General features: G+C 45.1%; 1 protein-coding gene across 1 annotated transcript in view; it reads left to right on the top strand.

The window, feature by feature from the left end:
* The window catches only part of PTPN5 (protein tyrosine phosphatase non-receptor type 5), a 147,774-nt gene that overhangs the window by 106,672 nt on the left and 26,707 nt on the right, over nt 1–14,395 (top strand). The window contains exons 6-8 of the mRNA XM_082269989.1: nt 972–1,158; nt 4,477–4,561; nt 5,992–6,074. Of these exons, the coding sequence (XP_082126115.1) occupies nt 972–1,158; nt 4,477–4,561; nt 5,992–6,074 (355 nt within the window). The remainder of the gene's footprint in view (nt 1–971; nt 1,159–4,476; nt 4,562–5,991; nt 6,075–14,395) is intronic.

Below are 14,395 nucleotides of genomic sequence, written 5' to 3'. Positions count from 1 at the left end.
GCCCCCGCCACTCCTCCTATCCCATTCACTTGTGTTCTGCTGTCTCTGGGCCCCTGTGTGCTCCCCTGGTCCCCCCTTATCACCCACCCCCCCCACTGTGATCCCTCCCCTCTCCTGCCGGCTGCTGCAGGGGATGTGTCACAATAGAGAACCAGGAAGGGGTCGGTAAATATGTAATTTACCAGCTCCTTCCTTTTCTGAATGGACAGAGTCATAGTCGGTGACATTGTAAAAAAATAAAATAAAATGATATAAAATAATACAATTAAAGTACCAAAAAATAAAAACTACTGACACCAGTGGGTGAACTTCCAGGATCGCAAAGGTCACACTTGCAACCGGGCCCTGGCATTCCACCACTGAGGGGAAGGCCCCAAGATGGCTGGAAGGGGGCCCACTGCGGGACCATAATAAAGGGACCCGCAACAAGAATAAAGGACCCCAGGATCAGTAGGAAGAGCCCCAGAATTGAAGGGAAGGGCCTCGGCCAGGGGTCTGCGGGGCCCTTCATGGTTTCTTGCACCGGGGCCCTGAAGGTTCTAGTTACGCCTCTGCTGTATATATAATATTTTGTAAATTTTACATTTATTTAAAATAATAGATGTGGGGGCCTTTTGTTGGGCATGATTTTTTTTGGGGGGGGAGGGGGGGCAGCACTTCATTCTTGGGCCCATTTAGCACAATTTCTTGAGCCAGTCCTGTTCTACCACCATACTTATTTTTTAATGAAACCTGTGAAACTACTGAAAATGTTAAGGTCAACAGAATCCTAGAAATTACAACTTGGTTTAGATCAAAGACTAAGCTGATTGGTTATAATGCATAGTAGCAGTCCATATAGCAAATGTGTTTGTTGGTGTAATTAACTTGTGTACATAAATGTAATGTTTATAATATTTATAATAATGTATAATATGTGATTTAGGTTATTGGGTCTTTAATTCTATGTGAGCTCTATATGTATTCGGCAGGCGTGGCTCCAATGTGTCCCTGACCTTAGACATGTGCACACCCGGATGCACAGAGCCCTATGGACATATCATGTCACCCAGGGAGCAGTCCAACCGGGAATATCTCCAAACTGCCGGCAGCATCCTCACCCCTGACGAGCTACACGAGAAAGCCCTGGACTCTTTTAACCTTCAGAAGGAGTTCTTCGTAAGTCTATTATTAAAATATCAACAGCGATGCTTAAAGTGGTAGTAAACTCTCTCTGTTTATTTTTTACCTACAGGTAAGTTTATAATAAATCTTACCTGTAGGGAACATAAATATCTCCTAAACTTGCACCATTTAGTAGATATTCTAGTGAGTGGCAGCCCATGACTTCACCGGCGCATGCGCTCTGAAGGAACGGCATACCCATGCCGTTCCTTCAGTGCTCTGTGCCCTGGGTGGGACGTTGTTGCGGCTCGGCCATTCAAGCGGCCGCAGCCCGTGAACCCGAAAGGAAGACCAGGTGAGGATGGAAGCCTCTGTAGCGGTGACAGCGCACCGCTGGTGGGCTTGATTTCAAGGTAAGTCTTTCATAATGTGTTAGTATGCAATGCAGACTAGCACATTATGCCTTTACCTTGCAGGGAGAGCTTTTTTTTTTTTATATTTGTCCACATTTACTACCGCTTTAAGTGTTTTTTCAGCAACAGAATTTCCTCTTCATTCTCCTCTCTTCCCTCTACTCTGCTCTCCTCCTCGCTTCATTTCTGCTCTCCTTTCCTTTACTCTTTCTTTTCCCCTTTTCTCCATTTTCTGCCTCCTCTCCTTCCCATCCCTTCCGCACTCTCCAATCTTCTTCTGCTCTTCTACCTTCCTTTTCTCTGAAATCCTCCACCCTCTTCACTGTTCTGCCCTCTTCTCCTGTCCTCGCCATTTCCTCCCTTCTTTTCCGCTCTTCTCCACCCCTCCCTCCTCAGCCCTCCCCTCCTATCCTATCTTTGTCTCTTTACCCTTGCCTCCTCTCCTCTGACCTTCTCAACCCTCCTATCTCGTCTATGTTCCCCCCCTGCCCCCTCCCCCCATTTCATGCCCTTTCTCCCAGCCTACCTGCCCTTCTCTCCTCTCCTCTCTTCTCCCCTTCCATTTCCTGCCATCTCCTCCCCTCTTCCTGCCCACTCCATCTGTTTTACTTGTATTCCTTTCTTCTAACCTCATCACCTCTCCTCTTCTCACTACCCGTCATTTCTTCCCCCTTCTTCTTTGTTCCTCCTTTCTCCCCAACCCTCCCCTTTACTCATTCTTCCCCCTTCAACCTTAATCTCCACCCCCTTCCCCTTCATCTCCACCCCCTCCATCTTCTCTCCCCAACCCTCCCTTTTCCTTATTCTCCCCCCCCCTTCATCCACCCCCTTCTTCTTCTCTCCACAGCCCTCCCCCTCCTCTGTTCTCTCACATCTTCTCTACTCTCCTTCCCTCTCCTCCCTTCTTCACTACTCTTCTCTCTATTTACCTTCCTCTCTCCGATAATTTCTTCCCCCTTCTTCCTTGTTACTCTCCTTCCACCTCTCTTTTCCCCTTTCCATCATTTCTTCCCCCTCTTTCCTCCTTTCTCCCCACTCATTTCTCTCCCTTCCCCTTCAACTGCCCCCTCTTCTTCCTCTCTTCCCAACCCTCCCCTTTACTCAATCTTCCTCCTTCCCCTTCATCCACCCCCCTCCATTTTCTTCTCTCCACAGCCCTCCCCTTCCCTCTGTTCTCTCCCCTTCTCTCTACTTACCCTTATCTCTCCCATAATTTATCACCCCATCCTGTTCTCCCTCCATTCACCCCCATCCCTCTGCTCTCCTTCCACCTCTCTTTTCCCCTTTCCATCATTTCTTCCCCCTCTTTCCTACTTTCTCCCCACTCATTCCTCTCCCTTCCCCTTCAACTGCCCCCTCTTCTTCCTCTCTCCCCAACCCTCCCCTTTTACTCATTCTTCCCCCTTCCCCTTCATCCACCCCCCTCCATATTCTTCTCTCCATAGAACTCCCCTTCTCTCTGTTCTCTTCCGTCCTCTCTTCTCTCCTTCCCTCTATTCCCCTTTTCACTACTCTTCTCTTTAATAACCTTCCACTCTCCCCATTCTCCCCATCCACCTCCATCTTCTTCTCTCCATGACCCTCCCCTTCCCTCTGTTCTCTCGTGTTCTCTCTTTTATCCTTCCCTCTCCTCCCTTCTTCACTACCCTTCTCTCTACTTACCTTCCTCTCTCCCCATCTCTCCTCTCCTCCTGACATTTGCTCTGTTCTTCTAGCCTCTCGCCTGCTATCCTGTTCCCCCTCCATTCATCTCCACTCCTATGCTCTACTTCCACCTCTCTTCTCCCCTCCCCATCATTTCTTATACCTTCTTCCTCATTCCTCCGCCTTCCCCTTCATTCCTCTTCCTTCTCCTTCAACTGCCCCGCCTCTTCTTCCTCTTTCCCCAGCCCTCCCCTTTCCTTATTCTTTCTCCTTTCCCTACATCCACCCCCTCCTTCTTCTCTCCATTGCCCTCCCCTTTCCTCTGCTTCTTCCCATCTCTCGTCTCCTCCCCAGATTTGATTTTCGCTCTTTCCTCTCGCCTCCATCCTGTTCCCCCTCCATTCATCCCCACTCCTCTGCCCCCCCCCCCCCATCATTTCTTCCCCTTTCTTTTTTTGTCCTCTCCCCTGCACCCTCTTATATCCTTTCCCCTGCGTTCCCTTCTTCTATCTTCTCCTCTCCCACCTGATTCCACCACCATTCATCCACTCCTCTGCTCTCCTTTCGACTCCTTCTTCTTGTTCTACCTTTCTCCTCAACAACCTTCCCCTTGCTCATTCGCTCTTTCTTCTCACCTCCCATCCTGTTCCCCCCTCCATTCATCCCCATTCCTCTGCTCCCCCCCCCCCCCATCATTTCTTCCCCTTTCTTTTTTCGTCCTCTCCACCCCCCTTCCCTCGCATCCTCTTCTATCCTTTCCCCTGCGTTCCCTTCTTCTATCTTCTCCCCTTCCATCTGATTCCACCATCATTCATCCCCACTCCTCTGCTCTCCTTTCGACTCTTCCTTCTTGTTCTGCCTTTCTCCTCAACCTTGCCCTTGCTCATTCCTCTCCCTTCCCTATTAACTGCACCCCCCTTCTTCCTCTTTCCCCAGCCCTCCCCTTTCCTCATTTCTCTCCACTCCTCTCTTCCTCTCTTCTCTCTTACCCTCTCCCATTCTTCTGAATCCCCCACATGTCTTCTATAACTCATTAAAATCACAGGACATCAGGGCTGCCTTCGAGTGTCACGATTTTTGTATCTTGAGATTTAACGTGCAGTGTTTTATCTGTGAATATTAATTACCTTCTGCTGTGAAATATGTCTCTTTGACAGACAAGTTGACGGAAGAGAATAGATGCTTGCTGTACATCTATAAGCTTTTAGGCCATGTTCCATTTCAGATGCCCGAAACAATTCCACCATTGTGTTTATCAGCTGTGAATTTCTCATCAAAAAGCTGTTAAGATTTTAAAATTTCCATCATTTTGCAGGAGATCCCCATGAACTTTGTTGACCCAAAGGAATACGAAATTCTCGGTTTAGTCCGAAAAAACAGATACAAAACGATACTCCCAAGTAAGTTCTAACCAGCTGAAAAATGCATTAAAAACTGTCAGTTATTGCTAGTGATTTTGGGGAAATTTAGTTTGGTACAAAAAAAACAATTTTGTAAAATTTAAAACATTCAATTTCTCTCATTTAGCTACATTAAAAAATGTAAAACAAAATATATCTTTACTAAAAATGTAAAACAATTTTCACTTTACTAAAAAAAAAAAAAACAAAAAAAAAAACTTTCTTTTCTTCTTTTTTAATGGGAGTGTATTTTTTTTTTGGGGGGGGGGGGGTTTTATTAATCTTTTTTTTTTCCTTGCTTTGTTTTGTTTTGTTTTTTATGTGTTTGGTCTGTTTATTATTTGCATGCTGTCACTTATAAATTATAAATTTGACTTTTTTCACCTTCTGGTTTTTTATTTTATGTGAAAACATAAATTTATGATGCTAATGAAGGGCCATATTTTGGCACAAGAACAGGTCCAGGATAGTTAAAATAAGCTTCAGAAGCCCTTTAAAGCCCCAGTTACACCCTTCTGCTTTCACTAAAATGCATTTTACCCAAATGGTGATCAATTGCTGAAATCCCCGCATTTTCAGCAGAATTGTGGGAAAATTAAAACTCATTTGATTGGCTTCTGTTAAACAGGGACTGACAAACACAGTTTAAAATTTGTCCTGTCCCTGTTAAACTAGCTGAACTTTGATAAGTGGCAGTCTAGGGTCAGCTCTGAATAGCCCCCTACTTACCCTAATAAGCCCTAATTAACTCTTCTCTCCTTAGCTAATTAAGCCCTTCTCTCCTTAGCTAATATTGTTTCCATTTTTTTTTTTTTTTACATTTTACTTCTGTTTATTACAGTTTTTCCATTTGAGATTTCACTTTTTTTTTTTTTTTAATTTCCTTCATTTTGTTTGTTATTTTTTTTTAGTGTTACATAAAAAAAGAAAATGTGTAGAATTCAAGAAACAAAGGTTTTTTTTTTTTTTTTTTTTTCTTTTAACAGAAACATAATTTAGTGTCATTTCAAATTATAGAATAAAATGTATACTTTTCTTTTACAATAAAACTACTTAAAGAAAAAAAAAACACTTATTAAGCAATTTGTTCACATTTTTTTGCATCTTTATATTGCATCTAAAACATGCCTATAGAATACATAGAAAATAAAATAATTTTTGCAAGACAAGGTTGCAGAAGAAAATCTAGCTTATTTCTCTAAAATACAATGTATGTATTACTTTGTTATCTAACGTAAAAGATTTTAACAAATACCCAGACCGATAGTGGAAATGTACAAATTTCTCTGGTCCATAGGGGGTGTACAGGTATGGAAGCTGACATTGTTAGAGTATTCCCCAGCAAACACAAGAGGACATACAGACTCTATTATCCTAATGGGATAACTAGCACCACAGCGTTGTTGTTTTATTTTTTTTACCTTTTTCAGATCCAAAAACCAGAGTGTGCCTTATATCACCAGACCAAGAGGACGACCCTCTGAGTTCCTACATAAATGCCAATTACATTCGAGTGAGTATAATCCAGATCATTTTGTTTTTAGAAAGCAGTGAATGTTTTCATTGATATGTTTCGGAGCAATTTACCCCCTTGACTTTCGGAAGATGACCAGGCCATTTTCTTTCCATTTTGTTTCCATTTTTCTGCAATTGCGTGGTCAAGCAATGCTGTACCCAAATAAAATGTATGTCATTTTTTTCCCACAAATATAGCTTTCTTTTGTTGGTTTCCTGACTCAAGCATGACAGCATACACGCAAGGGTATAGGCTCCACCCCTCGCCCAATCAGGACTGGTTATACTATATAAATGATTCGCCTCCTCCAAGGTGGCATTCTCTTTTTGTTCCTCAAATGCTCAACCAGCTATTACTATGGAAAGACGATTTTTATTTTTGCCCTCACCTTGCTGGATTCATCTGGCCAGCCGCACAGGTTCAGCCTCTCCTGTGTCGAAGTTCCCTCTGTTCCCTATACGAGGGAAGCCTCCCCCAGGCCCAGGCACTGGGGGTAGGATACTGGTCTCTGGGAACAGGTAAGTAACTCCTTCATTGACATGAGTTTCTCTCTCCTTCTTCCTGGCTCTCCATGGCTGTAAGGTTCCCTCAGACTGCTGGGGTCATGGATGCGCTGTTTGAATGTGAAATACCAGGCAGAAAGAAACAACCGGCAGGGCGGCTGCCTATTTCCTAAATGGCATCCAGTGACTTCCGGAGGCCGTGCTGCAGGCTGCCCTATCCAAAAAGGCACCTGGCTGGCAGAGGTGCACCAAGATGGCGCTGGGTGATTTCCGGTTCACCATAGGTGGACGGGAAGATCTGGAAGATGCTCAGGCAGCAATCAGGGGATACCTGGAGAGTGGGTGTGTCCCCCCCCCTTTATAGTGGGGAGTATGAGACAAGCCAGGTGCAGAAGACAGGAGAAAGAGCAGAGGCCAGGTAAGGGGAGAGGATCCAGGGTTGCTGGATAGCATTAAATGTGTGGTATGCAGGTTATAAGAATCTTCCGTGTTTGAACAGATTGTGCCTGTCTTGTGCCGCTCCTGTAGAGGTAAGACATGTCATATTGATTACATGCAGTGGAGATAGTATGTTTAGTACAACCTTTTGTTGCAGATTTTTAAAGGCATACCATGAGCTCTCCCAGAGACCAGCCACACATTATAAGGTGAGGGTCAGGTAAGTAGGTATTAAGTCCATTAAAAGAGAGCGCATGGCTAATGAAATGTAAATCTTTCTAGCCCTCACCGCCAGAACTTTTCCTCAAGACGTGCAGACAGAAGCCCTTCTATGGCTGCAAGCCATTCAAAAGCCCACCAAGAAGGCCGGCGAGCAATGGTGGAGACACAGGCTGAAGAAAGGGCGGAGGATCAATGTCTGGGCTGTGGCCTAAAGGCATTACCTAGGAAGATATTATGTTGATCTCGTCTGCTAGAAGCAGCAACAGATAAGGAAGCGGAAAAGGCAGATATGATCTCCCTAATTAAAAACAAACAGTTAAAGATTCCCTACAAGAAATGGTGGTCAAAACCAGCCAACCAGAGACAGCGGGGGCCAGCCCACTATTAGCTCAGAGAAGCCCCTAAGGGAACCATCACCAGTGTAGGGCACAGGAGTTGAATCCCCTGTAGAAGAGGAGTTGTTTGCCGAATTCGACTTTGTCTTAGCACAGCCCCTGGTAAGAGCAAAAAGAGAAGCTCTTGAATGGGAGGAGGGTATCACACAACCCGCAAAAACTAGAAAATATTATTCGCAATTAAAAAGGTCAGTACTCTTATTTCCGTTGATTGAGGAGGTGAAGGATATTATCTATGATAAATGGAAGAAGACGGACAGAAAACCGTCCTTATTCAACATATTTGAGAAGATGTATCCCTTCAAGGAAGAAGTCCATGCACTGGAGGTGCCCCCAATAGTGTATGTAGCTGTCATTAGATTGGCCAGACATGTCACATTACCTATGGATGATGCAGTTTCCTTCAAAGATGTTTCAGAAAGAAAGATAGATGTAGAGCTAAAGAAAATATATACATCGGCAGGAAGTGCCTGCAAGCCATCATTAGTGCTGACATCAATAGCCAAGGCAATATCAACATGGGCAGAGAGTGCAGAAGCGGAGTTATCCGCAGAGACCGGAAGTGCCTCAGTACTGAAAATACTGAACGAGATCAAACTGCCGGGCGAGTTTGTAGTTGAAGCAGCGATTGAAACACTGCGGTGTTCAGCCAGAGTAATGCTATCAGTGATGGCAAGAATAGCATTATGGCTCAAGCCATGGTCGGCAGGCGGATTGTCAAAATCCAACTGGTGCCGTATCCCCTTTGATGGAACAGCCTTCTTTGGCAGCAAATTGGAAACCGCTATTTTGAAGGTGACATCTGCAAGACTTGAGGTCCAGAAGCCAGCGCCAGCCAGAAAGGAGACAATTTACGAGTAAGATAAGGGACACAAAGTCCTTTAGAACAAACAAAGCTACCAGATAAGGGTGGAAGAACCCCCAGACATTGGTGGCTCGGTTGAACAAATCAAGACAAAGCACGACGCAGAAACCCTTTTGAAGGTCCACACGTCTAGACTGGTCCAGTTGGTACCCGACTATGCCAATTTGCACTGGTCTGGGCGGAGCAAATCAAGGACCCTTGGGCTATAAAGATAATCCTGGAAGGTCATCAATGGAAGTTTGTGGCCCCCCCGGAGTTGCCCCGCTTTACCCGTACAAAGCTCCCTTAGTGTCAACAGAAGATACAGATAATGTCCGATCGCTCCTACAAAAAAGAGCCATATAACCTGTCCCAATGTGAGAAAGACATCAATGATTCTATTCTCCTCTTTTTTAATAAACAAAAAAACAGGCGATTTCAGACCAGTATTAGACCTTCGGAAGTTCAACAAGTGCATGCAAGTGCAAAGCTTTCAAATGGAGGTGCTGCAGTCAATCATACAAACCATCAGACAGGGGGAGTGGATATTATCTTTAGATTTAAAAGATGCTTACGTATATGTTCTAGTTCATCAACAATGTCACAAATATTGATGGTTTGCGATAATGGAATACCATTTTCAAGTCATCTGCCTACCATTTGGTCTGTCAACGTCACTGAGGATATTCTCAAAGGTGCTACTCCGGGTCATAGCCATGTTGCGCAGACTAGGCTACAAGTGTTCCACTATTTGGACATTGTCCTCCTAGTAGCCCAAAACCTGCAAATCCTGACAGAACATTGGGAGATTCTGGTCCAAATCCTACTGAGCCTAGGATGGATAATCAACTGGCAAAAGAGTCATCCAGTGCCCATGCAGAGAATGCTGTTTCTGGGGGCAATCCTAGATACCTGCAGGAACACAGTAGAACTCCCTTCAGAGAAGGCAACGGCGCTTGTCTCTCAACTAGAAAAGATATCGACACTCTCGTACGTCACAGCCTCCCAATGTCTCAGGCTGTTAGGATCGCTAGCGGCTACGATATCCATGGTAAAGTGGGCCCACTGGCAGATGAGGACCTTCCAGGTGGAATTCCTGAGAAAATGTAAGTCCTGCTCCAGGCATTAACGGATCAGAATGTCACCAGCGATAAATCGTTCCCTTGATTGGTGGCAGAAACCAACCAATTTGTCAAATTGGCACCAACTCAACCCACCGACACCAGTAGTGATCACATTGGATGCATCAGTGGTAGGCTGGGGAGCACTTTGCAACAGGCATCTAGCCCAGGGCCAGTGGAGAAGCAGACGGAAGGAAGTTTCCAATGTATTAGAACTGAAGGTAGCCTTCCAAGCTCTAAAAGCATTCCAAGATCAAGTCAGAGGGACCAGTGTAATGCTCCAGATTGACAACAGGGCAGCAGGCGCCTATGTATGCCGCCAAAGAGGAACGAGGAGTCAAGCACTCCTAGCGGAGGTCGCGCCCATTATGAACTGGGCTCAACAGAATGTGTCAAGTCTATCAGCCACTTACATAACAGCTCCACAGAATTACATTGGACAACAACGAATGGGCACTGAACCAGTCAGTCTTCCAGTGGATTTGCTGTCAGTGGGGTCATCCAGACCTCAACCTAATGGCATCCCCGACCAACAGGAAATGCAGACGTTTCTTAGGGAGGGCAAAATTCCCACAGGCGGAAGCAGTGGATGCACTCAGCTACGTATGGATCTGTACCCTAGTATATGTATTCCCACCAATACCTATAATTCCCATGTTACTCAACAGAATAAGCAAACACCCAGGGGTGGTGATAGCAATCATTCTCTGTTGGCCCCACAGGCCATGGTTCTCACTACTACAGTCTTTGGCTTTGGAACCTCCAGTCCTACTACCGGGGATACCAGATCTCCTCCAGCAAGGTCAGTTGTGTCACGCAAATCCTACCAGGCTTCATCTTGCGACCTGGAGATTGAAAGGAGAAGGCTAGGGGAGGCAGGTTGCTCGGCCTCAGTTATCGAAACCTTGCTGAAAGCAAGAGCGGCAACGATGAACAGTACCTACTATATATAAAAAGTTTGCCACCTTCGCCGAGTACAGAGGATTCGACCCATTAGTGCCAAGGGAATCACAGGTGCTAGAATTCCTTCAAATAGGCCTTGAAATAGGCCTACAGGCAAACACACTCAGAGTCCAAGTCTCAGTCCTTTTGGCCTTGTCAGGGGTAAGATGGGCAATCCAGCAGTTAGTGCGCCAATTCTTGAAAGCTTGCAGTAGAGTTCGTCCTCAAAGAAGGTCGTTTGTTCCTTTGTGGGACTTACAGGTGGTAATACAGATGTCCCAACCTCCTTTTTCAGGTGACCAAGCAACCTTGTTGTGGAATATAACAATGAAAGCAGTTTTCCGCACTGCCATTACATCAGGAATAAGAATTTAGGATATTCAGGCCTTAGGATACAAACCTCCTTATTGTTGCCACTTACCGGATAGAGTGATATTAAGAACTCTGCCACAACATCTGCCGAAGGAAACATTCATTGGAAACAAGACATCTTTCTCCCAACAATGCAGAGAGAATCATCTAATCAGATGCACGAGTTAGATGTCGGGTCTATCTTGGAAATATACATACAGAGAACAGCCTCTTTCAGAAGAACAGAAAACCTGTCCATCATCCCAGTTGGGGCTGGTCAAGGCCATCAAGAGGGCTTATGAGGCAAGAAGTTTAAAACCTCTAATCAGTGTGAGAGGTCACTGAACTGTGCAGGATTCAAGGGTGTATCCCCAGAAATAATATGTAGAGCTGCAACAAGGTCTAAATATAGCACATTTTTGACTCACTATAACGTATATCCAGCAGCCTTAACTACTGTAGAGTTTGGTCGTTCTGTACTGGCCAGAGTTAACAATGAATAAAATACTTCAGCATACCCTCCCTTGTGTTTTTTTTTGGGCGTGCTACACAGGGGCTGACTGGCAACTTTCGGCCCAAGGGGCAAGTACAAACCAGAGGCCCATGGTGCAGCGACTCGGCCCCACTCCCAAAACTATATTGGTCGATCACTACTGGTTACCCTCAGAAATGTCTTGCTGCCAGTCAACAACTTGAATGTTTGCGTTCTGGTCCTGGAAGCCCTGCCACCCTAGGCCATGGCCTACATTGGCTATGCCCAGGGGCTGACTGGCAACTTTCGGCCCAAGGAGCAAGTACAAACCAGAGGCCCATGGTGCAGCGATTCGGCCTCCGTCCCACTCTCCTTTTTCCCAGCCTCCTCCTAAACCCCAATTCCTGCTGAAGCTCCGCTCCAGGTACTCTCTACTCACCAGCTGAATCCGGGTTCGGACCTGGCCAGTGGAGGCTGATTGGAGGGAGCTGGGAAAGCTCGGTCAGGGCTGGACGGGGGAAGGAGAGTCTCAAGTGGGGCATGGAACCGGCCTCTGCTCAGACAGAGCTGCGCTCTTTCCTTGTCTTCATCCCACACTCAGTAGGTCAGCTGCAGGGACTTTTTACTTCCCTTCACCAGGAATCCTTTAGGCATGTCTGTGGCAGATGCAGTGAAGCCTTTTTATGGGGCATCAGAGCAGCCCAGGGGGGCAATTGCCTCCCTGCCCCCTGGCCCAGTCCTCCCCTGGTGCTACATCACATACATGTATACTGTCATGCTTGTGTCAGGAAAACAGAATATTTTATACTTACTTGACGGTAATTTTCCTTTCCTGATGCATAAGCATGAGAGAATACAGGTCCCTCCCTTGGGGGCTTCATATTTGAGTCTGGTTACAAGAATGCCGCCTTTGGGGAGGCGACTCCTTTATATAGTATAACAAGTCCTGATTTGGTGAGGGGCGGAGCCTATACCCATACGTGTATGCTGTTATGCTTATGCATCAGGAAAGGAAAAGTATAAAATTAAATATAACATTTTATACTTAAATTTATATTTAAATACTTTATACTTAAATTTATACTTACCTTTTTATACTTATAAAATTAAGTATAATTTAAGTATAAAATTTTCTGTTATATGATCACCTCTGCGTTTTTTATTTTTTGCACTATAAACAAAAAAAAGACTGCCGATTTTGAATAAAAAACAATATTTTTTACTCTCTGCTATAAAACATATCCAATAAAATGATTAAAAAAATCAAATTTCTTCATAAATTTAGGCCAATATATGTTCTGCTACATATTTTTAGTAAAACAAAAATCCCAATAAGTGTATATTGATTGGTTTACGTGAAGGTTTTAGCATCTACAAACTATGGTATATATTTATGGAATATTTTTTTTATACTAGTAATGGCGGCGATCAGCAACTGATAACGGGACTGTGATATAGCAGACAGTCGGACACTAAATGACACTTTTGACACTTTGCGGGAACCAGTGACACTAATACAGCGATCAGTGCTAAAAATATACAGTCACTGTACTAATGACACTGGCAGGGAAGGGCAGTGATGGCGAACCCTGGCACCCCAGATGTTTTGGAACTACATTTCCCATGATGCTCATGCACTCTGCAGTGTAGTTGAGCATTATGGGATATGTAGTTCCAAAACATCTGGGGTGCCAAGGTTCGCCATCACTGCTCTATGGTGATCAAAGGGTTAACTGTGTGCCTAGCCAGTGTTTTTGTGTACTATATGTACTGCTTTTACTAGGGGAAGAGATTGATTCTAGTCCCTTCTTTGCAGGTGAACAAAGTCCACCCCTTTCCCCCTGTCAATACAGAGATCTGCCTTGTCTACATAGGCAGATCCCCGTTCTGTGTAGTTTACCGATGATCAGCGGGTGCCGGAGGACATCGAGTGCCCGGCACCCACAGATTGGCTTCTACTGTAAATTATTACAGCAGAAGCGGCCCACCCGTGGCGAGTGTGCACCCCCTGCAGGCGGGAGTGCAGGATCACATATATACGTGATCTTGCGCAGAACTGCTGCCCTATAGCAGTAAAATTGCTATAGGTCAGTCAGCAAGAGGTTAAAGATGAATTCCAGGTATGTTTTTTTTTTTTTTTGTTTGCAGTTACATTAGACCTGCTTAATCCCTGTGAAAGCTGAAAATCACTGTATTAGGCACAACTACTACAGTGATTGCCCCTAGCTTCCAGGTTCTATGCTGGGTAACTGCCCTGCTCGCTCAGAACTTGCGCCATTTAGGGAACACTTTGCATTTTCTCAGCAAAGTGTAGCCCCCTTGTCCTAAATGAGTACTATTATGTCAATTTAGTTTTTGGCTGGGCTGTAGTTGGCTCAGACTAATTGTAAAGTTTTTCATTTGGTTTTTCCCTTAGTTTAAGTTGGCTTGTGGTTTCTAACTATCACCAGTAGATGTCACTGGTGTCACTGGTCATAGTATGAGATTTCACAAACAAAACTAAAGGAATATTTATATTTTTTTCAGCCAATCCAGTAGGAGGGTTATGCCACTGGTGCATGCTAGGATAGGATATAAATATTTGGGACAGGCCATGTGCTCTCTCTCTCTCTCTCTCTGAAGCCTAGGGAGGTGCTGCTGGATGGAGCTTTGCCGTTAGGCCCCATAGCCTGTTTTTGGGCTTAACGTGTGCTGAAGTGGTCCTGAAGCTGTCTTGCCTGGTTTGGAGGAAGCTGTGCCACGGAGGAGACCCAGGGGAGGCCCTTGCTGGAGAGAGCCTGAAAGAAGGCTGGTCTCTCAGAAGGGCCTAGTGACTCACTTGGAGGATGCACTGAAATTTGGGAACGTGCTTACAGTGTTGTGTCAGGGTTCTGACACTGGGAAGCTGAACATTGATCTGGAGAGTCTGTAGGTTATCTGCTACAGTATCTGGGACCCCTAACCTTTACCTCTTTAACCGTTCTGCAATAAAACCCTAAAAAGACAAAAGTGACCGGCACCCACTATCCTTTCTTGGTCCCCCTATTTTAG

Source organism: Pelophylax lessonae (assembly GCF_965119305.1).
Source record: "Pelophylax lessonae genome assembly, chromosome: 10".
Classification (NCBI taxonomy): domain Eukaryota; kingdom Metazoa; phylum Chordata; class Amphibia; order Anura; family Ranidae; genus Pelophylax; species Pelophylax lessonae.
Note: the sequence above shows the minus strand (reverse complement) of the source record. Positions and strands in the feature narration are given on the sequence as shown.